Source organism: Nicotiana tabacum, chromosome 12 (assembly GCF_000715075.1).
Source record: "Nicotiana tabacum cultivar K326 chromosome 12, ASM71507v2, whole genome shotgun sequence".
NCBI lineage: Eukaryota > Viridiplantae > Streptophyta > Magnoliopsida > Solanales > Solanaceae > Nicotiana > Nicotiana tabacum.
Window position 1 is genome coordinate 49,334,370 of NC_134091.1, and position 24,080 is coordinate 49,358,449.

General features: G+C 34.8%; 1 protein-coding gene and 1 pseudogene across 1 annotated transcript; one reads left to right on the plus strand and one right to left on the minus strand.

Moving 5' to 3' along the window:
- The first annotated feature begins 2,564 nt into the window (after window positions 1–2,564).
- On the plus strand, window positions 2,565–6,876 carry LOC107761970 (glycolipid transfer protein 3-like). The gene is made up of 6 exons (XM_016580268.1): window positions 2,565–3,017; window positions 3,239–3,294; window positions 5,559–5,689; window positions 6,160–6,295; window positions 6,405–6,548; window positions 6,643–6,876. Exons 1-6 carry the CDS (start codon window positions 2,831–2,833, stop codon window positions 6,676–6,678), a joined length of 690 nt encoding a protein of 229 aa, XP_016435754.1. The 5' UTR covers window positions 2,565–2,830; the 3' UTR covers window positions 6,679–6,876.
- An 8,363-nt stretch (window positions 6,877–15,239) lies between these two features.
- LOC107764657 (endoglucanase 10-like) lies at window positions 15,240–17,354 on the minus strand (annotated as a pseudogene).
- Between the last annotated feature and the right edge of the window lie 6,726 nt (window positions 17,355–24,080).

The window sequence follows — 24,080 nt, forward strand, 5'->3', positions numbered from 1 at the left end:
TATATGCAATCTAGAATTCCCACTTTCGAGTTCAACTCTAGATTCGTAGATAGTATTTCATTGTTAGCTACTCAGCAAAATAATTAAAAACAGAATTAAATAAACAACCCAATATGATAAAATCAACTTCGTCAAATTAAACTTCAAACGTCAACATTCATGTATACCCTTAACCCTAGAATAATAGGGTTCTTAGCCACTCATGTTCATACAATCATCAAAAATAATATTTTCAAACATAAAATCAATGAGTACTAGGAAAGGGATGGAAGAATTGATCAAATCTTTACTTCCGAGTGTTTGGCGCCTCCCTCTTCTCTCTAAGTCACGTCCTCCTCTAAAATATAGGTTTAGGTTGGCTTTTATATGAGTTGGGGGTGTCTAGGGGTCGAAATAACCGAGTCCTAGTTGAAAAAGGCTACTTTCACGTCTTGAGCGTCCAGGGCAGCATGGGGCGTTGGCCCTGGCGCTCACAAATTTTAGCTGCTGTAAATTGCGCCACAGCCAGCACCCCACGCTGGCTGTGGCCCTCAAATTTCACTTTTTGCGTTTTTGTTCCGATTTCATTCCAATTCATGCCCTTTCGTCCCAAATTGCATCCGAATGATCCCTACACATAGAAATACCAAAATTTAGCACAAATAATCATATTAAACATCTCAAATCATCGAGACGTGAGCAAAATGTGAGGCGATATATATCAAAATATGCATACATTAAGCTGATTATCAGTACACGCGCAAAGCGCGTACACTAAGATTAGTAGTATCTAATTATATTTAACTTTTCCGTACCAAAGCTTATATATTTTTAATTTATTTTCTAATTTACGTCAGTATTATTTACTATACGTATGAAATGTATTGCAATCAAATCTCCTTTTACATAACTTTCCGGAGCAAATATATACAAGAACATCCACCAATATTTCCTCAACTTGTTCAAGATGTCTAATCTTCATGTCCAAAAACCCTCTTCTGTTTTAATTTGTTGGTTCCACAAACAAACGTTATGGAGAAATAATATAGTTGATTCTTTATTTCACACTTTAATCTTTGTCTCTGTGTTAAATTATGTTTGAAATTATCTCATTGAACCACATAAGAGATGCTATGCAAGGAAGCAAGTTGTAGATCTTAGTAACACATTTTACTGAGTTCAAAGCGTTAGTCACTATATGGTGGGATATTGTCACACTTTGAAAGAAGTATATGTGATCACATCTTATGCGAATTCCACGTTGAAAAAGTATGAGAAAATTTTGTTAAATTCACATAGTATCCGTTTTTTCGGTTAATATAACATTGTTAAAAGAATAAATTTATAAAATCAGTTAGATCAAATAAAACTGACAACACCTCGTATAAGATGGAAGACATACAAAGCAAATTTTACCAGTAGTAACTCAACTATATATATATATTAGGAAAAAAAAAATTATGGAGATGATAATACCCTCATACGACCTCTGTTCCCATTCCGATCTCCCTCTCTTCGTTTACTCGGTCCTAATGGTGGCAAAATGGTTAAAATTAAGAAAATAGATATCCATTCATATTATCCATTAAAAAATGAGTTGGATAAACTTTTTAAAAACGAGTAAAATATGGATAAGAACCATATTATCCACTTAGAAAATGGATAACCAATAGATAACTACTGGGCTTTTACATTTGTAAAGCCTCAAATTGGGGGTTCCTCTAGTTTAGAAGACTAGAAATTCTCCCAAAAGTGAACATATTCAAGAAGTCAAGGATAATATAGATTATCCGCCGGTTAACCCATTTTTTTATTCGTATTAAATATGAGTCTGATCGGATAATTTATCCGTTTTTGTATTACTCGCTTTTGACCCGTACATATCCGACCCGACAGGACCGTTTGCCGCCACTACTCCGTCCTTATCTTTTCATTATATTTGACTGCATTAACTAAGAAAGAAAGATTTTTGATGAATAACAAAAGAATATGTGATATATCAAAAGTACTAGTATGTATTATTATTATTAATGGTCTTTTTGTGTTTGTAGCATGATAATTTCTACAATAATATGTCACTAGGGACATAACATATAGAAATGTGTCTATAGTTTTGGAGTGGACAGAATTAATTAAAGTACTTATGTGAAATAAAACGGAAAAGTACTGTTTAAATTTACTAACCCAAGTTGGTAACTTTTCTAATCCCATGAATCATCCAATCTCGTTGTCATCCAGTTTTAGGATATATTCTATTTGAAATGATATTAATTCGTAGTTAAGTTATTGTAACAATTGTAATCCCTATCAACTACAAGTTACAAATTTTATAAATCTTGAATTATGATTTGACCTTGCTTGAGTTACCCCATTTCAACAGATGTTCCTCCCCTAGATTCTTGTGCCTTTTATAGTTTTATTTAGAAAAGAAGAAGAAGAGTTCAATAAATGATTATCATTTGGAAGCTTGCGATCTTACCTAATACTCAAAGGAGGTAATTAAACACAAAACAATGCAATAATACCAATTGATTATAATAATAAGATAAATGACAACTTCAAGGTCAATAACCAGTCCTGTTTAGAGAGAGAACATATCATAAGAGACAGAAGCTCCGAGCAGCTTTCAGACCCTTAAGAAAGAATATATTTTACTCATCTATCTGACGATAACAATGACCAAAACTGTTGGTTAATTTTGCAATATTTTACAATTCTTGGCACTATCTTACAAGTTTTGAAATCAACTGGCCGGTGTCATGTCATCAGATACTTATAAATATAACTAGTTTAGCTTATAATTAGGAATATATTGAAGAATTAAAGAGAGGAGAGCAAGCTAAGTATTGGAATGAAGAGAAAAAGAGATATGGAGATAGAGTCAACTGAAATACGATCTGCTATTCAAGAACTTTCCATGTTGCAGCTGCTCAAAGTACAACCTGAAGAAGCTGAAGCTGAAGCTGATGATCATAATATTACCACTATTCCTACCTTGCCTTTTCTCTCTATCTCTACTTTGGTCCTTCAAGTTCTTGGTTAGTATATATTCCTCCTCTTTCTAATTTTCTCCTTTTATCAATTCCAATTTGTATAAAACAGATCCTTTAATTTATTTCCGTTCTGATTCTTGAGAAGTTTTTCTTCCATAGAGCTAGCTCTTAGTTTTGTTCGCCACAAAAAAAAAAAAATATTTGGATAATTTATTTGATTTGGCGTTTTAATATATTTGGTTATTTTGTCGTGGACTGATTTGCAGATAAGATAGGGCCAACAATGACAGTATTGAGACAAGACATATATCAGAACATCCAGGTATAAATTCTATGGAAACTTTTGTAAATGAGGACTTTTTAACTTGATGATAATCTTTGTTTATTTTTTCTTTTTATCTTTTACTGTGTGTGTAGCTCTGTCATTTTCATGTTGTACGTGTAAAACACACGATTTGGTTTTTGGTCCCCCACATACATTATTATTACTGATAGGTCCTCTAGCTTCGTCAAGCTCTATGCTGCCAAAAGGTTTCATTTTGACTTCTAATTGATAATGAACGACCAAAAATAGAAAAAAAGGACATTGAACTGTTATAATTTGGATTTTTCAAAGCTAGGTCCTCTAACTTCTAAGCTTTTTGTGAAAGTTTAGACATATAAGAACATAACATTTCTACTTTTTACTTGGATTTAAATCTCGAGCTTCTACTATTATTTTTATCCACTTTATTTATTGCTTGCCGTTCAATGCATCTTTTCTTTCATTTTCTAATTAGGCCATTTCGCCCTTCTTGTTTGTTTCTTATACAGTGGACAACATTGTTTTTGGCAATGCCATATTCCTATACTATATGGTTTGAGATATTAGAAGGATTACTCAAGTTATTCTCCCATCTAGTTTACTGTAGGAATTCTTTTTTATTTTCTTAAATGAAATAAACTGCTCTTCAGTATAACACCGAGAATGCCCTTGAGTTGATTTCTTTTTTCGGAAAAGGGTCAAAATAGTTCAAATATACATTCAGTTTGTTTTTTGTACCAAATTTGTCTTCGCAGTCTAAAAATTGGACCATTATTACCCTAAAAACTAACGGTTGTCACATCAGCTTTTGGACATACTTAAATATTACGGAAAAAGGATCAAAATTGCCCTCAAACTATCGAAAATAACTCAATTATATCCTCTGTTTGTGTTTGGTACCAAATATGTCCTTGCCCTAAAATCTAACGGCTGCCACATCAGCTTTTAGACCTATTTAAATATTATAATCATGTTGACATGCCAGTACAACATGACAAAAAAAAAAACCTTCTCCACACTGCAAGAACCCATTTTCTGCGAGGGGTTGCTGCGAAGGCGCAGAGAAGCACTTCAGGTGGCCTGCTAGCTAGGCCAGTGAGGAGGGGAAGGATTAGGTGGTGTCTAAAAAGTGTATTATTTTACGATATTTTTGGTTTAGGTCTTATTTGCAGTCGATCTTCTTTTCTTTTCTGTTAATGAAGGCTGGAAGTAGAAGGGTATAGTATTTTAGAGGATGATCTCATTCTAATGGTTTTCAAGTTTTTTATGAGAGTTGTTTTTAAAAGGATATATCTCTTCAACTAATTTGTGACGTTTTTGAGCTATGAGCTTGGATAGCTAGTCATGGGAGTACTGCAATATGCATCTTTTGTTGTTCTCCACCATTTTTGTGATAAGATTTCTGATTTTAAGTCATAAAAGTTGGTATTTTATTTTTTGTATAGTATATTAATTTTTTTTTTACATATTTGTGAATCTTAAGAATAGTCCAACTAAATTTCTCATAATAAGATTGGTGTAGCTTTAATTATTTGGAAGGAGCAACACTTAGATGAGTCAAAGAATGAAAATGGAGAAAGAAATTTTATCCGTGGGAGCTTTTATCAAGATGGAGGACCGTCTGTTGGAGATAGACTTTTGTTGTTCACATGAGCTCATGTGACGGTCGTTAGTTTTTAGGGCAGTAATGGTCCAATTTTTAGACGTCAAGGACATATTTGGTACTAAGCACAAATGGAGGATATAATTGAGTTATTTTCGATAGTTCGAGGGCAATTTTGACCCCTTTTCCGTAATATTTAAATATGTCCAAAAACTGATGGGGCAACCGTCAGTTTTCAAGGTAATAATGGTCCAATTTTTAGACGGCGAGGACAAATTTGGTACAAAAAATAAACGGAGAGTATATTTGAGCTATTTTCGATAGTTCGAGAATAATTTTGACCCTTTTCCGTTCTTTTTTTAACCTCATATGTTCTATTTTCTCTCCATTTGTTTTTCTTTTTATAACAAGACAAGATTACTAACTCTTGGAAAATTAACATTCGGATGTTATTCCTGGAGGAAAAAATAAGATAAGCTGTACGATTGTTTTACTAGATAAAGTAGATGCTTTCCCCCAATGCCTTTTTGTTGTACACATAACTCTTGGAAAATTAACATACGGATGACAAGTAAATGCACACTAAAGAAATTAAGAAACAAGACGTATATATACTCAATGCTCTTAATTACCGTCTGTGCTAAATTAAGTTTATTTGCTCAATTTGTTTAATGTCTAGAGATTGGAAAAGATCCATGATTCAGACCCTTCCCTCTACTCAAATATAGTTGAGATATTAAAGAAAGAGGTTAATGAGGGCAAAGAAAGAAAGGGTCCTAGCTGTAGCAAAGCTGTTCTTTGGCTCACCAGGTAATTATTGAACGTTTATTTACTTTATTATTGGCTCTTTAACTTTCTTTCTAACATTCTATTCACCAGGTATTACTATATAATTAATTACAATCAAAGTTGATTTTTTTCCTCCTAACAAAGAAGAAAAAACATAGTGGCCGGTTAGCCTTTTACCCTTGACCCTAAAACTATAAATTGCGATGGTGCGGATCGCAAAGGCGGATGGAGCCTTGTTTCATGAGTTCAATTGAACTTAATATTTTTGATGTGCAACATATATAAATATATATGTGAAAAATTAATAAAATTTAAAGAACTTTATAATTTAAAAAATGTAGTGGATTGAACTTATAGATTGAACTCATCAAATTTAAAATATTGGATCCGCCTTCAATAATTCCTATTTATCAACAAAGTAGGTTAATTAGAATAGTATTACTTTTAATTGGCCTGTATTGAACTTAGTATTTAGAATGCATGCTTTGTAGGTCCTTGGATTTCACATTAGCATTGTTACAACTACTGGTTGAAGATTTAGAGAGGAATATGGAGCAAGCAGTTCAAGAATCTTACACTAAAACTCTTAAGCCATGGCATGGATGGATCTCTTCAGCAGCTTTCAAAGTGATTTTCTTTTTTCATCATAATTCTTTCACTACTATTCATAGTTTAATTTGTTCACTGAATATTATTTTCGGATTTCGAGAATCAAACTGAAATTTTTACACTGCAGGTAGCGTTAAAGCTAGTGCCAGACAGCAAGGGTTTAATCACAATTCTCATGGGAAAAAATAAAAGTAACGATGACTTTAAGAAGGAAATGCGCACCTTAATTTCACTACTGGCACCTCTGTTAAAAGAAATTCACAACGTTCTGGTGAGATCAGAATAAAATTCTTATCATTTTCTCTTTGACTAGCTACCTTTCTCTTCTTTGATTTTTTTTATTCAATTTTACCTTTCTTTTGTAGGGTGCATATGGTCTTGATACGTTTAAATCTACTTGAAGATGAAGTGCTAGACAAGCTGTACATAACTTATTAAGTTCTCTGACTTTTTTTTTTCTTTTTTTTCTTTTGCTTGTTATGTAAGTATACATCTCAAGCTCTTGTATGTCAAGTTCAGTTATGTTTACAACTTCCTTTTGGTACTTAATTGTAAGCACCACAAAGAATACGGAAAGTGATATGTAGTTTTTTCTTTAATTTGTGATTTTTATAGTTAAATTGCTTAGTTTGATGTAAACACCATGTGCATATAAGTATTGCACCCGGTGTTTGCACCAAACAAATCAATATAAGACATGTATCTCGCATCTAAATTTTTATTATTACTTAATACGTATTTTTTAGTTTAATTTATTATCAGCTCTATTTAATGGATTTAATGGAGAGGAGAAAAGATTTAGTTAGGTGTTGCGACCAAACACACTCACGCAAGTATACGCGGTCGTCAAGTAATAAAGTGACTAAAAGTCGGATGTCGAACCCACGAGGACTTATGATTAACTATTAACTAAATTAGACTATCCCAATTATCTAAACAAGAATTAAATCCAAAAATATTTTATTCTAAACTAATTAAATAAGAAAAATATAAATAATAAACTTTGAACAGAGAAAGAGCAGATTTTAATGATATCAATGTAATGAAAACGATCTAGGGTTATGGGCTATCTAACAATCCTATTGTATTCTTCAATTGAATTGACCGACTAATTTATCTAGCTTATTGGTTGACAGGGTTAATGCTCATAAGAATCTGTCGAGTTCTTACACGCCTATTCAAGCTAACCTAACGCCTATATGTCTATGGAGTTAGAATCAACAAGAACGCATTTATAATTCCTATAAATCAACCAAGCAAGGCAATTAGGTATATGTCTATCCTAACTACGAATCCGTTCCCCGATGCCCGAGTTCAAGAACTTGCCCTACTCAATCCTGTATGCAATATAGGATTCCCACTTTCGCGTTCAATTCTAGATTCGTAGATAATATTCAATTGGTGATCAAGCAATTAAATAATTAAGTGCAAGATTGAATAAATAAACTAATATGATAAATCAAGAAGTCAAAATCAATATCTGAATAACAATATTCATGAAAGAACCACAACCCTAGAACGTGAAGTTTAGCTCCACATAGACATGGTAGCCAAACAACAAATCATATAAAGAAACATAAAAATTACTAAGTTTTGTGGGAGAAAGATGAAACTCGATGAATTCCGACCTCCACAGCTTTTTCGTGGCTTTTTCCCTCTTCCCAATATGTTAGATGACCTAAAAGAGGCGTTTTTGGCTTATATATTGCGTACCAAAGTCGTGGGCCAAAGTTCTCCTATTTCTAATCCAAATCAGCTTCAGGGATTGATGCTAGGGTGGATGCGTCGCATCCACCTCGTCCTCCACTTCTCAGCTTCGGATGCTACGGTGGATGCTTCGCATCCACCTCGTCCTCCACTTCTCAGCTTCGGATGCTACGGTGGACGCTATGGGCCGACTTCACTGCTAAGGGTGCACGAAATCTGATCTTTTTCTAGATTGGATGCGACGCATCCAATCTCTCTTCCTCTACCTAGAGCACCTTTTATTCATATTTTTGCACTCCAAACACCCTAATTCACCACACACAACTCAATTAGTCATAAAACCAATAATTAAACCATGTTGGGCATTTTAAAGATCAAATAACATCAAGAAGCGGTTAAAACATGGGTAAAGTAACATCAACACATATCGAAATATGCCAAATATCACTACCCCACACTTAAACCTTTGTTCGTCCTCGAACAAACCATCATATAGTAGACGAAACAAAATTAAGCTCTTATCATTCAAAGCACACTGCACCTATGACCATGGTTATTTGCAATAATTAGGCTCTAGACTATGCATCACATACACTTCCCTTTACTTATGCCCTTCTTTAAACATATTCGAACAAAGACAACATGCTCACAACAACCCTAACCTCAAAAACCGACTCAATGTCACTATGTACTCATGGCTTGAACACCCAACATCATAGAGAAGTCTAATAACGTTACCTATCCCTCGTGAAATCATGTGCCCTCACAACAAGAACAAGAGAGCGAGTTCAATCCACACATTTGAATCTCATGATCAAATATATTTTAATGACTCACATATATCAAAGAAAATCGCTCACTCTCACAAAGAAGTCACATGCATGAAATTAGTACCATAGGCTTGCCCTTAATGTAAATCTCTACTAATGTAAGCTCGCTCGATCTAAAATCAATTAGGACTTTTTCATGGTTGTAATGTGGGCTAAGGGACGGGTAGGATATATTTAAGGAATAGTGACTCACCCTCCTAAGCACTTTAATACATCACAAAATTACTTTAAGCATTTTTTTTTTCAACCCCACTTCAATTTCACAAACAATATCACCCCCAAAACAGTCCCTTTTTCTTTAAGCACTACTTTAGTTCATACCCACTAGCAAGAACAAGATAACAATTTATTCATTTATATTTTTCTTTCTTTTTTTTTTTTCTCTTTCAATTTCCGCTAGTGGTGTATTATTTTACAAAATAAGTGCACCCTTCTTTCTTTCATTGGTTCCACTCAAAAGTCACCCCACACTTAGTCCCTTCTTACTTCTTTTAGCGCTCATCTAACAATTAAAGTGCTTTAAGAGGTAAAAGGATCAAAACAATGTCAATTAAGAATAAAAAGGGTATATGCTTGTAATGTGGGTACCAAATAAAAGGTCTACAGGCTCAAAAGGGTTAACTAGGGATAGATTCTATTTGTGATAAGCAATAAGCTCAAAAAGATCAAAGAAAGCCTAAAATCATTTTTCAAACCGAGCATCACCTAAAATTTCGCTTCAACTCACATACCGGGCAAGTTCTAGACACAAGTACAATACATGGACTACACAAAAACCTCACCACACATGGCACATGACTCATTAAGGACGGTTACATTCCGACTCTCAAGTAATGCAAGTATTCACGGAGCCACGAGATATTAAGCATTAAGCGCAAAGTGAACACAAGTCAAGAAAATGAGAAATAGGCGCCACAAAACATGCTATCCATTTTAACAAGGCATCATCAATAATTTCAAATCATACAGAAGATACTACACATGCGAAAGTATAAATATGTTACTATCAAACAAGTCAAGGGCGCCTAGGTTCATCATTCTTGCTCCTTTTATTCCCTAAATTCCTAATCTACTCGGAAAGAAAAAAACTACCCGGTTCAAACTACATCCCATGGAAAAGAACCGAGGCACAAAGAAAAATCACAGGGGATTATTACTACCTAAAGAAAGCTAAAAGATATATTTTGGATTTTTGTTTAGACTTTAATCCCTCAAGAAAACTGTCTAGGAGATCAATCGTCGGGAAAAGTCCAATTTTTCTAATTTTTCATTTTTTTTTCCTTCACAAAAGCTACTACACTTAAGAATGAGTACTACAACTAAGCTAAAATAGCACAGAAACTTATCCAAACGATCTCCTCACCCCACACTTAAAATTTTGCAATGTCCTCAATGCACATTATAAATAATAAGAGGGTAAACGAGACTCCCTGGTAGGCCAAAGGCCGAAGCAATAGCGGCTCACGAGGTACTCAGACTTCCCCCAGGCATCGTCCTTTGTGTGGGCACCCCACACTTAGTCCTCACCATCTAGCTCGCTTTTGCACTCTTCTAATGGCTTTGCTTCCTATGCTCATAATCCTACAAAATAAAAATAAATACTACAAAATAATAAAAATAAAATAAAATAAAAAGTAAACAAAAATAAAAGAAAGCAGTAACGCTGGGTTGCCTCCCAACAAGCGCCTGATTTAACGTAGCGGCACGACGTGAACCACTTTTTGCCTCCACCTCGAACTTATGAATTGAGCCCCTAACATGGCATCCAGTTTGCGGCTATGCTCCAGTGGTGGGGCTACAAAGATAACCAGGCCAAGTAATAAATTTTTCACTCTACACTTCTCGGCCTTTAGATGAGGAATGTATTTTTTGCTTTTTGGCATGACAAATTTAAAAATATAGGCATCATGTTCCTCTTCCATTGACTCCTCCAAAGGCTTAGATGACTCGATTTCCATGTCATCATCCAAATACAATGTCGAAAAATGTTTAGAATGAGGACCAACACGCCCCAACTTTAGAATTGTATTACTATTTATATCCTCATATGTGCACACATTAGAGTCTTCAAATATAACATTATCTGCTACCTCGCATGGCTCTAGTGTACTTTTTTCAACATGGGCATCATCAACAGAAATATGCTCGAATGATTGGCTCTCCACTTTTAGCTCCTCAATTTGGCGTATAAGCTCCTTTTCAGCTTCTGACAACTCATTACTATTTTGTTGGGCGATAGACGCAACAACCTTTGCATTTAATTTATCTTGCAAGTCGTGAATAGTAGTGACAAATTTATAGATCCCTTGTCCCAGTTTAGATCTTCCCTCTATAAAGTGTCTCATCCCATCAGTAAGTTCCTCATGTTGAGCTTCATATATTTCTAACTTTTCAGCCTGTTCTGCCAGCCAAGTTTGGCTCAAAATCTCCTCTTTTTCAAAAATTTTCTCTTGCTGGTACTCGCTCTCTTCATTCAATTCTTCCATATTGGCCTTCATTCTTGTGATTGCTGCCCTCATTCTTTTCATATCTTTTTTGAGTTCATCCTGTTGCTCTGCTACTTGCCTCAGAATATCCCTAATATATGCATCAGGCTCCATATCCTGCACTTCATTGCCCCTATCAAACTCAGAAATATCATTAGAAAGATCATAATAAGGGCTCAGAGAAGGATGAACAAAATTAGGACAACCATCCCAATGGCCATCTTGACCACCACACATATTACAAATATTCCACTCAAAGGATGGAGATTGTGCGCACAACTCGCTCCTGGGAACATTCTGACAATTTTTCCACCAGTGGGGTCCTCCACAATATGGACAAGGATCATCAAAATAAGAATAACCATCATTCGAATAATTTTTATTCCAAGATGCCATGCTAAAATAAATAAAAATTACTAACTAAAATAAAATAATAAAAAAAAACATGAATAGATAAAAAAAATGTCTAATCTAGAAAAATAGCAAATTTCTAAGTCCCCGGCAACGGCGCCAAAAACTTATTGCGACCAAACACACTCACGCAAGTATACACGGTCGTCAAGTAATAAAGTGACTAAAAGTCGGATGTCGAACCCACGAGGACTTATGATTAACTATTAACTAAATTAGACTATCCCAATTATCTAAACAAGAATTAAATCCAAAAATATTTTATTCTAAACTAATTAAATAAGAAAAATATAAATAATAAACTTTGAACAGAGAAAGAGCAGATTTTAATGATATCAATGTAATGAAAACGATCTAGGGTTATGGGCTATCTAACAATCCTATTGTATTCTTCAATTGAATTGACCAACTAATTTATCTAGCTTATTGGTTGACAGGGTTAATGCTCATAAGAATCTGTCGAGTTCTTACTCGCCTATTCAAGCTAACCTAACGCCTATATGTCTATGGAGTTAGAATCAACAAGAACGCATTTATAATTCCTGTAAATCAACCAAGCAAGGCAATTAGGTATATGTCTATCCTAACTACGAATCCGTTCCCCGATGCCCGAGTTCAAGAACTTGCCCTACTCAATCCTGTATGCAATATAGGATTCCCACTTTCGCGTTCAATTCTAGATTCGTAGATAATATTCAATTGGTGATCAAGCAATTAAATAATTAAGTGCAAGATTGAATAAATAAACTAATATGATAAATCAAGAAGTCAAAATCAATATCCGAATAACAATATTCATGAAAGAACCACAACCCTAGAACGTGAAGTTTAGCTCCACATAGACATGATAGCCAAACAACAAATCATATAAAGAAACATAAAAATTACTAAGTTTTGTGGGAGAAAGATGAAACTCGATGAATTCCGGCCTCCACAGCTTTTTCGTGGCTTTTTCCCTCTTCCCAATATGTTATATGACCTAAAAGAGGCGTTTTTGGCTTATATATTGCGTACCAAAGTCGTGGGCCAAAGTTCTCCTATTTCTAATCCAAATCAGCTTCAGGGATTGATGCTAGGGTGGATGCGTCGCATCCACCTCGTCCTCCACTTCTCAGCTTCGGATGCTACGGTGGATGCTTCGCATCCACCTCGTCCTCCACTTCTCAGCTTCGGATGCTACGGTGGACGCTATGGGCCGACTTCACTGCTAAGGGTGCACGAAATCTGATCTTTTTCTAGATTGGATGCGACGCATCCAATCTCTCTTCCTCTACCTAGAGCACCTTTTATTCATATTTTTGCACTCCAAACACCCTAATTCACCACACACAACTCAATTAGTCATAAAACCAATAATTAAACCATGTTGGGCATTTTAAAGATCAAATAACATCAAGAAGCGGTTAAAACATGGGTAAAGTAACATCAACACATATCGAAATATGCCAAACATCATTATGCAATCCGATTTCGGGGGACCCGGGACCACTCGGAAGGCGTGGACTAGAGCACACAAAAATATTGGAATATAGAATTACACAACTGAGTTCTCACTAGGGGTGTACATGGACCGGATTGATTCGGTTTTTATCAAAATCAAATCAACTATATCGGTTTGGATTGGTTCGATTTTGTCTGGTTTTTCGAGTTTTTTGTTATGTGAATATTATATCAATCTTACTTTGTTAAATTCTTTAAGTAAATATATATTTAGTAAAAATTAAAAAAAAAATAACAAATATATGATCTAATAAAATATTTGTATGGAAAAATTTTCTTAGTAACACATGATAGTTATTTGTTAGCCATCTAACAATAATTTTACGTTGATGTACACTTTCAAGATTATCCGAATTTAATAATTAAACATAAAAATAAATATGAGCCTATATTATGATATGTTCTATTTAATTTTAAATTATCGAAATAAGATTCAAACTTGAGAAAGATATAAGCATTTAATAGATCTTGACATATAAATATGGAAGAACAAAGAGATTGACACATTTTACTAATACTTGATAAGAAAGTGATCATACAACCCATTATTTAAAGTTAATAAATATGGAGCGCTTCATATTTAACTAAATATATATCCCATAAGAGAATCATAAATATTTCTAGACATTATTTTTAAAGAAAATTCTATAAAAAGTCTTAAAAGTATATATAAAAAATATATATTTATATGTCAATTTGGTTCAGATTTTTTTAATTCAATACCAAACCAAATCTAATCGGGTTTTTAATCGGTTTGATTTGACTTTTCGATTTGGAGGGGGTTTACGATTCGGTTTGTACACCCTTAGTTCTCACCTTTAAAGTTCTCCCTTGAAAATATCTTGGTTAAAGTTGGTGATAATTTGCAGCAATAAATGCTTGTATCGAATAAAATCAGCGTATCATATTGGCTAACCATTGAACAAATATTCCCCATACTTCTCCTAAAAGTATAGAGTGATTTTTCAATTACAAAGGGCAAGCAAAATTGAGTGACCTTTTAGTAATAAAATAAAGTAAAATAACTTTTCTGACCAATTTACATTAGTTCAATTGGAATTGGAGTGTCTAAAAAAGCTACCAACATTGGATGTCTACGCTAACCCAATAAACACACAGGAGGAATGATGATGAAAAACTTCTTAATTTTGGAATTTCTACTTAATTTTAATAGTTGTACTTAGAGAATTTATCTCCACTAGGAACATTCTTTTTTTGATTTTAAGATTTTCTGGAAGTAGATTGTTAAGAAAATGGTTAGATGTTAAAAAAAAAAAAGCAGTCCGGTATACTAAGCTCCCGTTATGCGCGGAGTACGGGGAATGGCTGGACCACACGAGTCTATTGTACGTAGCTGTACCATACGATGTTTAATTAAAACAAATTCTCATTTTTCCAAAGCAAAACAGGGTGGAGAAAGCAGAGTATAGGAAAATGATAACATTCTGGGATGATACCCTAAACTCTAAAAATGAAAAGAAAAAGAAGAAATCATGATCTGATGTCTTTGATAGTGATTATGGTAACTATTTGTGCTTATGAACTAGTAATAAACAAGGTCAAGAAAATGGTAACTAGTTACTGACTTGTTCACAGTAATGATCTTTTCTTTTTCCACCTAATTATTATATCTTAGTTTTTCCCCAAGATGCTCTAAGAAAATTCTTTTACATTTTCAAACATACCGCTCTTGTCTATTCCTAAATTAACTCCATTTAAATTAGAAGATCCAGTGGGAGGATCATGAATTGCAATCAGTGCTGCTATTAGACCAGCATTACTTGTTATACTTGGTTCTGTGAACCATGGTTGAGTTCTCTCGTCCGAAAATATGTCATCTTTATTTGGTCCTGCTACCATTGCTCCCAAAATGATATTTGGATTTTCTCTTTCCGAATTGAGCCATTGATTTCCTTCTGTACATGTGTAGAGCGCCAAAGAATTGTAGATTTGTTCCGTCCAAAATGGGAATGAGCTACAGTTATGAGCTTATAATCTGATGATCGAGCCAATGCCAAGATTATAAGTTCACTTCATAGCAGACCAGGCCAGAATAGTGTTATATGCGTAGTCACTATAAGAAGGGGTAACCTTAAAAAGATACACAATTTGGTAGTGTTCAAGAATCCTTAGAAAATTGTCACCTGTGATTGCGAGAATTCTAGTAAATTATCCGATGAAAAGACAGAATTAGAACAGCTTTTATGCGTTGTATGCAAAAGCGGGAGATAGTCACTATACAATTTGCTGAGAAAGGAAGCTGTCACAGCATACTGGAGTAATGCTACACCAGTACTTGGCTTTAAAAGGATTAGTCCACCTGAAATTTCAGTAATTTTATCTCAAGTTACTATCAGCAAAAAGAATGGATAGTTAAAAATGTGTAATTGACATTAGTTACACCTTCAGTTTTGCTGTACTTTTGATGAGAAGTAAATGAACACATGAGCAAGTCAGTCTTGTTCGTCGATGATATGAACGAAGACTCGTATGGATAACCAACATCCCGGAAATATCTAATCCTTGTTAGCAGAATCTATATAACAGTTTCAAGCCTTAGATGAAATGCATAAAATAAAAGCATTAATTCTCATCAAGATTTTGGGTCAATTACCGATATAGCAGTGATCTTGTTGTTCCAATCAAAAACACCTTCATCAGAAGATACCTATTCCTTTACAGCTGAGGCAAAGTTCTCTGTTGCATACTTAAGGTAAGTTTTGTTTCCTGTTGCAAAAAACAGCCAAATTTCACCCCAAACCAATTCATCTTTGTAACTTGATGAGTAATAAAATTGCCTAGCTTGTCCTCCACATTCATCATTCGTCGTGTACGTTCCTTGCTTCTCTGTTCTACTTGCAAGACTGAACAACTCATCTGCTGCTTTTTCCAATTTCTCTGAAATATCCTTATCTTCTTTCAATACTATTGATGCAGCTGACATTGCTGCTACCATTTCCCCTGCTAAATTTGAGGCAGTACTAATGTTACAAACTGAAACAGGCCTTGAATAATTCATGTCTTTTGGCCTTTGACAACAAGTTAAATCATTCTCAGCTTTTGAATTATTCCCTCCAACCTGAGAAAAAAATTGGAACTTTTATCCGAAAATATTACCAAAGATATTAATAAACGAAATGTCTTGAATTTAGATTCTTGATTAATACCTGAGAGTAGATTCTGGCTGAAGTACTAGAAGAATTAGTTGGAAGAACAAAGAGTTTAAGCAAATACAAACTACCCCATTTAATAATAACTTTAACATGATCAAGTTCCCCAATATCATCATATTTCTCATGATATTCAATCACTGTCCAGCTCAGGAGAGTAACAGTATAAGCTGTAGTAAAACTAAACTTTATATTATTTCCTGCATCATAAAAGCCACCAACAAGATCTGGATGCTTTTCACTGTTATTCCCATCATTCATCCCTGAGTTCCCTCGAAATCTTATCAAACTATTCTCCATAAAAGGCCCCGCTGCACTAAATATTACACAAAAAGATCATCAAACCTCAAAAAATGAATTAGAAAATGTGTTAGAAGACATAATTAAGCAAATAAAAGTGTGCTCTCTCTAACACCTTAAATTTTTAAATAATGTGATCACATATTAGAGCAGACCGAAGTTCTAGGTTTGAGTCTCACTACCACCTATTATCCAAAAAGAATTTTCACGTGCTTTACATAATTAAGTAAATAAAAGTGCTCACTCTAACAATTTAAACCTTAGACGATATATCACACAAAATGAAATCAAAACATAAATAAACAGTGAAGAAGTGAAAGTACTATACATTTCTGAGCATCAAAGAAGAGAAGAGCTTTGTTAAGAGCAAGAGTGAGATTGTGTGAAGAGACATGGTGGTGATTTTTTCTAGCGAAAAGATGCAGGAGAAGAATAAGAACAGGTATAATGAGGATTATGAGGGCTAGCTGCTACAACAACAAAGCGTTTGAAATAGATTTTATTTTTAATAATCAGGCAATGACTCAAAATTTTCATTTAAAGAAGATTTTGGAAGGAGATTGAAGTCCAGTTCTATGGAGTTCCAACGAGTAGCAGAAGGAAGAAGACGACCGGCCTCTGAAATTGTATGAACATATGGAACTAAATTGAACTTTTCTTCTGTTGTTGACATGGTTTATTTTTCCAAAAGAAAATGTTGCATTTGAGAAAAAAGAAAATATCATGCGGTTTTTGTGTTTTGAAATCGACATTCCCTATATATGATGTAACTGAAAATTAGTTGTAAACTACAACCTTAATTCTTTTTTTTTGTATTGCATATTTTCTTATTCTCTTGCTGCTGGCTTTGGTTTTTTTTTTCTTTTCTCAATCTTAGTTATGAGTACTACTTTAATGGAATTTAGAAAGTCAAGGCTGAAGAATAAAAAAAAGTAGTAGAACAACAACACCAACAACGGGAGGGTAGAATATACGCAGACCTTACTCCTACCCTAGGGTAGAGAAGCTGTTTTCGATAGAAACTCGGCTCCCTCCCTCCAACAACTCCCACCTTACTCTTAGTTGGAAGTGGAGGTTGCCCCACTCTTATCAATAAAAAGTACAAGTTTTTCTAAAACCATTACTAACTTTCCTTTGGCAACTTCTCTTTTTCCTAAATGGCAGAACTACCGTTGGATGAAGATAAGAATCTTGATTTTTGAGATGTTTGGCATATTTCGATATGTGTTGATGTTACTTTACCCATGTTTTAACCGCTTCTTGATGTTATTTGATCTTTAAAATGCCAAACATGGTTTAATTATTGGTTTTATGACTAATTGAGTTGTGTGGGGTGAATTATGGTGTATGGAGTGCAAAAATATGAAGAAAAGGTGCTCTAGGTAGAGGAAGAGAGATTGGATGCGTCGCATCCAATCTAGAAAAAGATCAGATTTTGTACACTCTTAGCAGTGAAGTCGGCCCATAGCATCCGCCTTAGCATCCGCACCTGGGCAAAGCTGAGAAGTGGAGGACGAGGTGGATGCGATGCATCCACCCTAGCATCAATCCCTGAAGCTGATTTGGATTAGAAATAGGAGAACTTTGGCCCACGACTTTTGTACGCAATATATAAGCCAAAAACGCCTCTTTTAGGTCATCGAACATATTGGGAAGAGGGAAAAAGCCACGACAAAGCTGTGGAGGCCGGAATTCATCAAGTTTCATCTTTCTCCCACCAAACTTAGTAATCTTTATGTTTCTTTGTATAATTTATTGTTTGGCTACCATGTCTATGTGGAGCTAAACTTCACGTTCTAGGGTTGTGGTTCTTTCATGACTATTGTTATTCGGATATTGATTTTGACTTCTTGATTTATCATATTAGTTTATTTATTCAATCTTGCGCTTATTTATTTGATTGCTTGATCACCAATTGAATACTATCTACGAATCTAGAATTGAACTCGAAAGTGGGAATTCTATATTGCATATAGGATTGAGTAGGGCAAGTTCTTGAACTCGGGCATCGGGGAACGGATTCGTAGTTAGGATAAACATATACCTAATTGCCTTGCTTGGTTGATTTACAGGAATTATAAATGCGTTCTTGTTGATTCTAACTCCATAGACATATAGGCGTTAGGTTAGCTTGAATAGGCGAGTAAGAACTCGACAGATTCTTATGAGCATTAACCCTGTCAACCAATAAGCTAGATAAATTAGTCGGTCAATTCAATTGAAGAATACAATAGGATTGTTAGATAGCCCATAACCCTAGATCGTTTTCATTACATTGATATCATTAAAATCTGCTTTTTCTCTGTTCAAAGTTCATTATTTATATTTTTTTATTTAATTAGTTTAGAATAAAATATTTTTAGATTTAATTCTTGTTTAGATAATTAGGATAGTCTAATTTAGTTAATAGTTAATCATAAGTCCTCGTGGGTTCGACATCCGACTTTTAGTCACTTTATTACTTGACGACCGCGTATACTTGCGTGAGTGTGTTTGGTCGCAACAAGTTTTTGGCGCCGTTGCCGGAGACTTAGAAATTAACTATTTTTCTACATTAGGCTTTTACTTTTATCTTTACATGTTTTTTTTTTCCTTCTCTTTTTGTAATTATTTTATTTTTATATCTATTTGATTTTTCTCTTAGTGTGTTTCTAGTTCTTTCACCATGACATCTGGGGATGAAATATATAGAGGTAAGGTTATTGATGAAGACTCTTGGTTGACGGAAGACTTATATGGCCCGTCATTTTGGGCTTGTCATGACCTGAACTCTTGGAAAGCTGAATTTGAATATGGTAGTAAGGGTTGGTATTGGGACGAATATTCTCGATTAAGGGAATATGCAGAATGACGTTGTCTTCTGACAACGTTGGTGAATGATTGGTCTAAGGAGAGAGATGATCTTGCACATAAAATTGATAATTTTGGCTTGGCTGTGCATAACTTGGATGCAAATTTGAATGAAAAAGTTGATGCGTGTAATTGCCAACAATTTAATGATGAGTTGTGTGAAGCTGAAAAAAATCTTCTAGACCAAATTGAGGAGCTAAAACGAGAATACCAATCATTAGACCATGTTTTTCTTGAGGAATCCAATGTTGAGAAGAATGCTCTAGAGTCATATGAGGGAATAGATAACATTACTTTGGGAGACTTGAGTGTGTGTATATATAGGGATGTAAATAGTAGTACAATTCATGAGTTAAGGCGTATTAGACCTCATTCCAATTATTTTTCCACATTGTGTTTAGATAGTAAGATAGCAATCGAGCCATCTGAGCCAATGAGGGGGTCAAAGGGTGAGGATGAGAGTGCTTATATTTTTGAATTTGCTGTGCCAAAAAGCAAAAATTACATTACTCATCTAAAGGCCGAGAATGTAGAGTAAAAAAATTATTACTTGGCCTGGTTATCTTTGTAGCCCCACCACTGGAGCATAGCCGCAAACTAGATGCCATGTTAGGGGCTCAATTCATAAGTTCGAGGTGGAGGCAAAAAGTGATTCACGTCGTGCCGCTACGTTAAATCAGGCGCTTGTTGGGAGGCAACCCAGCTTTACTGCTTTCTTTTATTTTTGTTTATATTTTATTTTATTTTATTTTATTTTTATTATTTTGTAGTATTTATTTTTGTTTTGTAGGATTATGAACATAGGAAGCAAAGCCATTAGAAGAGTGCAAAAGCGAGCTAGATGGTGAGGACTAAGTGTGGGGTGCCCACACAAAGGACGATGCCTGGGGAAAATCTGAGTACCTCGTGAGCCGCTATTGCTTCGGCCTTTGGCCTACCAGGGAGTCTCGTTTACCCTCTTATTATTTATAATGTGCATTGAGGACATTGCAAAATTTTAAGTGTGGGGTGAGGAGATCGTTTGGATGAGTTTCTGTGCTATTTTAGCTTAGTTGTAGTACTCATTCTTAAGTGTAGTAGCTTTTGTGAAAAAAAAAACGAAAAAAGTAGAAAAATTGGACTTTTTCCGATGATTGATCTCCTAGACAATTTTTTTGAGGGATTAAAGTCTAAACAAAAATCCAAAATATGTCTTTTAGCTTTCCTTAGGTAGTAATAATCCCATGTGGTTTTTCTTTGTGCCTCGGTTCTTTTTCATGGGATGTAGTTTGAACCGGGTAGCTTTTTTCTTTCCGAGTAGATTAGGAATTTAGGGAATAAAAGGAGCAAGAATGATGAACCTAGGCGCCCTTGACTTGTTTGATAGTAACATATTTATGCTTTGGTATGTGTAGTATCTTCTGTATGATTTGAATTTATTGATGATGCCTTGTTAAATTGGATAGCATGTTTTGTGGCGCCTATGTCTCGTTTACATGACTTATGTTCACCTTGTGTTTAATACTTAATATCTCGTGGCTCCGTGAATACTTGCATTGCTTGAGAGTCGGAATGTGATCGTCTTTAGTGAGTCATGTGCCATGTGTGGTGAGGTTTTGTGTTGTCCATGTATTGTACTTGTGTCTAGAACTTGCCCGGTATGTGAGTTGAAGCGAAATTTTAGGTGATGCTCGGTTTGAAAAATAATTTTAGGCTTTCTTTGATCTTTTTGAGCTTATTTATTATCACAAATAAAATCTATCCCTAGTTAACCCTTTTGAGCCTGTAGACCTTTTATTTGGTACCCACATTACAAGCATATACCCTTTTTATTTTTAATTGACATTGTTTTGATCCTTTTACCTCTTAAAGCACTTTAATTGTTAGATGAGCGCTAAAAGAAGTAAGAAGGGACTAAGTGTGGGGTGACTTTTGAGTGGAACCAATGAAAGAAAGAAGGGTGCACTTATTTTGTAAAATAATACACCACTAGCGAAAATTGAAAGAAAAAAAAAGAAGAGAAAAATCTGGAAAAAAAAGAAAGAAAAATATAGATGAATAAATTGTTGTCTTGTTCTTACTAGTGGGTATGAATTAAAGTAGTGCTTAAAGAAGAAGGGACTGTTTTTAGGGGTGATATTGTTTGTGAAATTGAAGTGGGGTTGAAGAAAAAAATGCTTAAAGTAATTTTGTGATGTATTAAAGTGCTTAGGAGGGTGAGTCACTATTCCTTAAATATATCCTACCCGTCCCTTAGCCCACATTACAACCATGAAAAAGTCCTAATTGATTTTAGATCGAGCGAGCTTTCATTAGTAGAGATTTACATTAAGGGCAAGCCCATGGTACCAATTGCATGCATGTGACTTCTTTGTGAGAGTGAGCGATTTTCTTTGATATATGTGAGTCATTAAAATATATTTGATCATGAGATTCGAATGTGTGGATTGAACTCGCTCTCTTGTTCTTGTTGTGAGGGCACATGGTTTCACGAGGGATAGGTAACGTTATTAGACTTCTCTATGATGTTGGGTGTTCAAGCCATGAGTGCATAGTGACATTGAGTCGGTTTTTGAGGTTAGGGTTGTTGTGAGCATGTTGTCTTTGTTCGAATATGTTTAAAGAAGGGCATAAGTAAAGGGAAGTGTATGTGATGCATAGTCTAGAGCCTAATTGCTGCAAATAACCATGGTCATAGGTGCAGTGTGCTTTGAATGATAAGAGCTTAATTTTGTTTCGTCTACTATAGGATGGTTTGTTCGAGGACGAACAAAGGTTTAAGTGTGGGGTAGTGATGTTTGGCATATTTCGATATGTGTTGATATTACTTTACCCATGTTTTAACCGCTTCTTGATGTTATTTGATCTTTAAAATGCCCAACATGGTTTAATTATTGGTTTTATGACTAATTGAGTTGTGTGGGGTGAATTATGGTGTATGGAGTGCAAAAATATGAAGAAAAGGTGCTCTAGGTAGAGGAAGAGAGATTGGATGCGTCGCATCCAATCTAGAAAAAGATCAGATTTCGTACACTCTTAGCAGTGAAGTCGGCCCATAGCATCCGCCTTAGCATCCGCACCTGGGCAAAGCTGAGAAGTGGAGGACGAGGTGGATGCGACGCATCCACCCTAGCATCAATCCCTGAAGCTGATTTGGATTAGAAATAGGAGAACTTTGGCCCACGACTTTTGTACGCAATATATAAGCCAAAAACGCCTCTTTTAGGTCATCGAACATATTGGGAAGAGGGAAAAAGCCACGACAAAGCTGTGGAGGCCGGAATTCATCAAGTTTCATCTTTCTCCCACCAAACTTAGTAATCTTTATGTTTCTTTGTATGATTTGTTGTTTGGCTACCATGTCTATGTGGAGCTAAACTTCACGTTCTAGGGTTGTGGTTCTTTCATGACTATTGTTATTCGGATATTGATTTTGACTTCTTGATTTATCATATTAGTTTATTTATTCAATCTTGCGCTTATTTATTTGATTGCTTGATCACCAATTGAATATTATCTATGAATCTAGAATTGAACTCGAAAGTGGGAATTCTATATTGCATATAGGATTGAGTAGGGCAAGTTCTTGAACTCGGGCATCGGGGAACGGATTCGTAGTTAGGATAGACATATACCTAATTGCCTTGCTTGGTTGATTTACAGGAATTATAAATGCGTTCTTGTTGATTCTAACTCCATAGACATATAGGCGTTAGGTTAGCTTGAATAGGCGAGTAAGAACTCGACAGATTCTTATGAGCATTAACCCTGTCAACCAATAAGCTAGATAAATTAGTCGGTCAATTCAATTGAAGAATACAATAGGATTGTTAGATAGCCCATAACCCTAGATCGTTTTCATTACATTGATATCATTAAAATCTGCTTTTTCTCTGTTCAAAGTTCATTATTTATATTTTTTTATTTAATTAGTTTAGAATAAAATATTTTTAGATTTAATTCTTGTTTAGATAATTAGGATAGTCTAATTTAGTTAATAGTTAATCATAAGTCCTCGTGGGTTCGACATCCGACTTTTAGTCACTTTATTACTTGACGACCGCGTATACTTGCGTGAGTGTGTTTGGTCGCAACACAGATGCTTATTTAAGCCCAAGGATTCTTGTGATTTAAACAGTTTCTCTGTGAAACTACATGATTCTAACTCAAGTAAAAACTCCACTATCCTCCGCTTTAGAATCGTAACATGTCCAAATTTGTCAAGCCGAGAAAAAGGGAAATAAAAAAAATTCTCTGTTAATAAAAAAGATGTATTAAGAAGCCTGCAAAAAGAAAAAGAGGAGGGATAGGAGCAGAAGCAACTGTTATGCCGAAATTATGCTTTTGTCTCTTCTGTCTGAAGGAATAAAAAATTCTAAATGATGATGTAAACACTAGGAAGAAAAAAAAGGAATGCAACTTCTATTGTAACAAAATCCTTTTCGAAATACCTAAATTACCTTAATTGGTGGAAGTTGAAACATTCCGCTAAGTCTTCTGAGAAGTGAGACACAACCCATTCTTCAATTCTCATATATATTTCAAATTGTCCTAAAATTTAACACTTGGA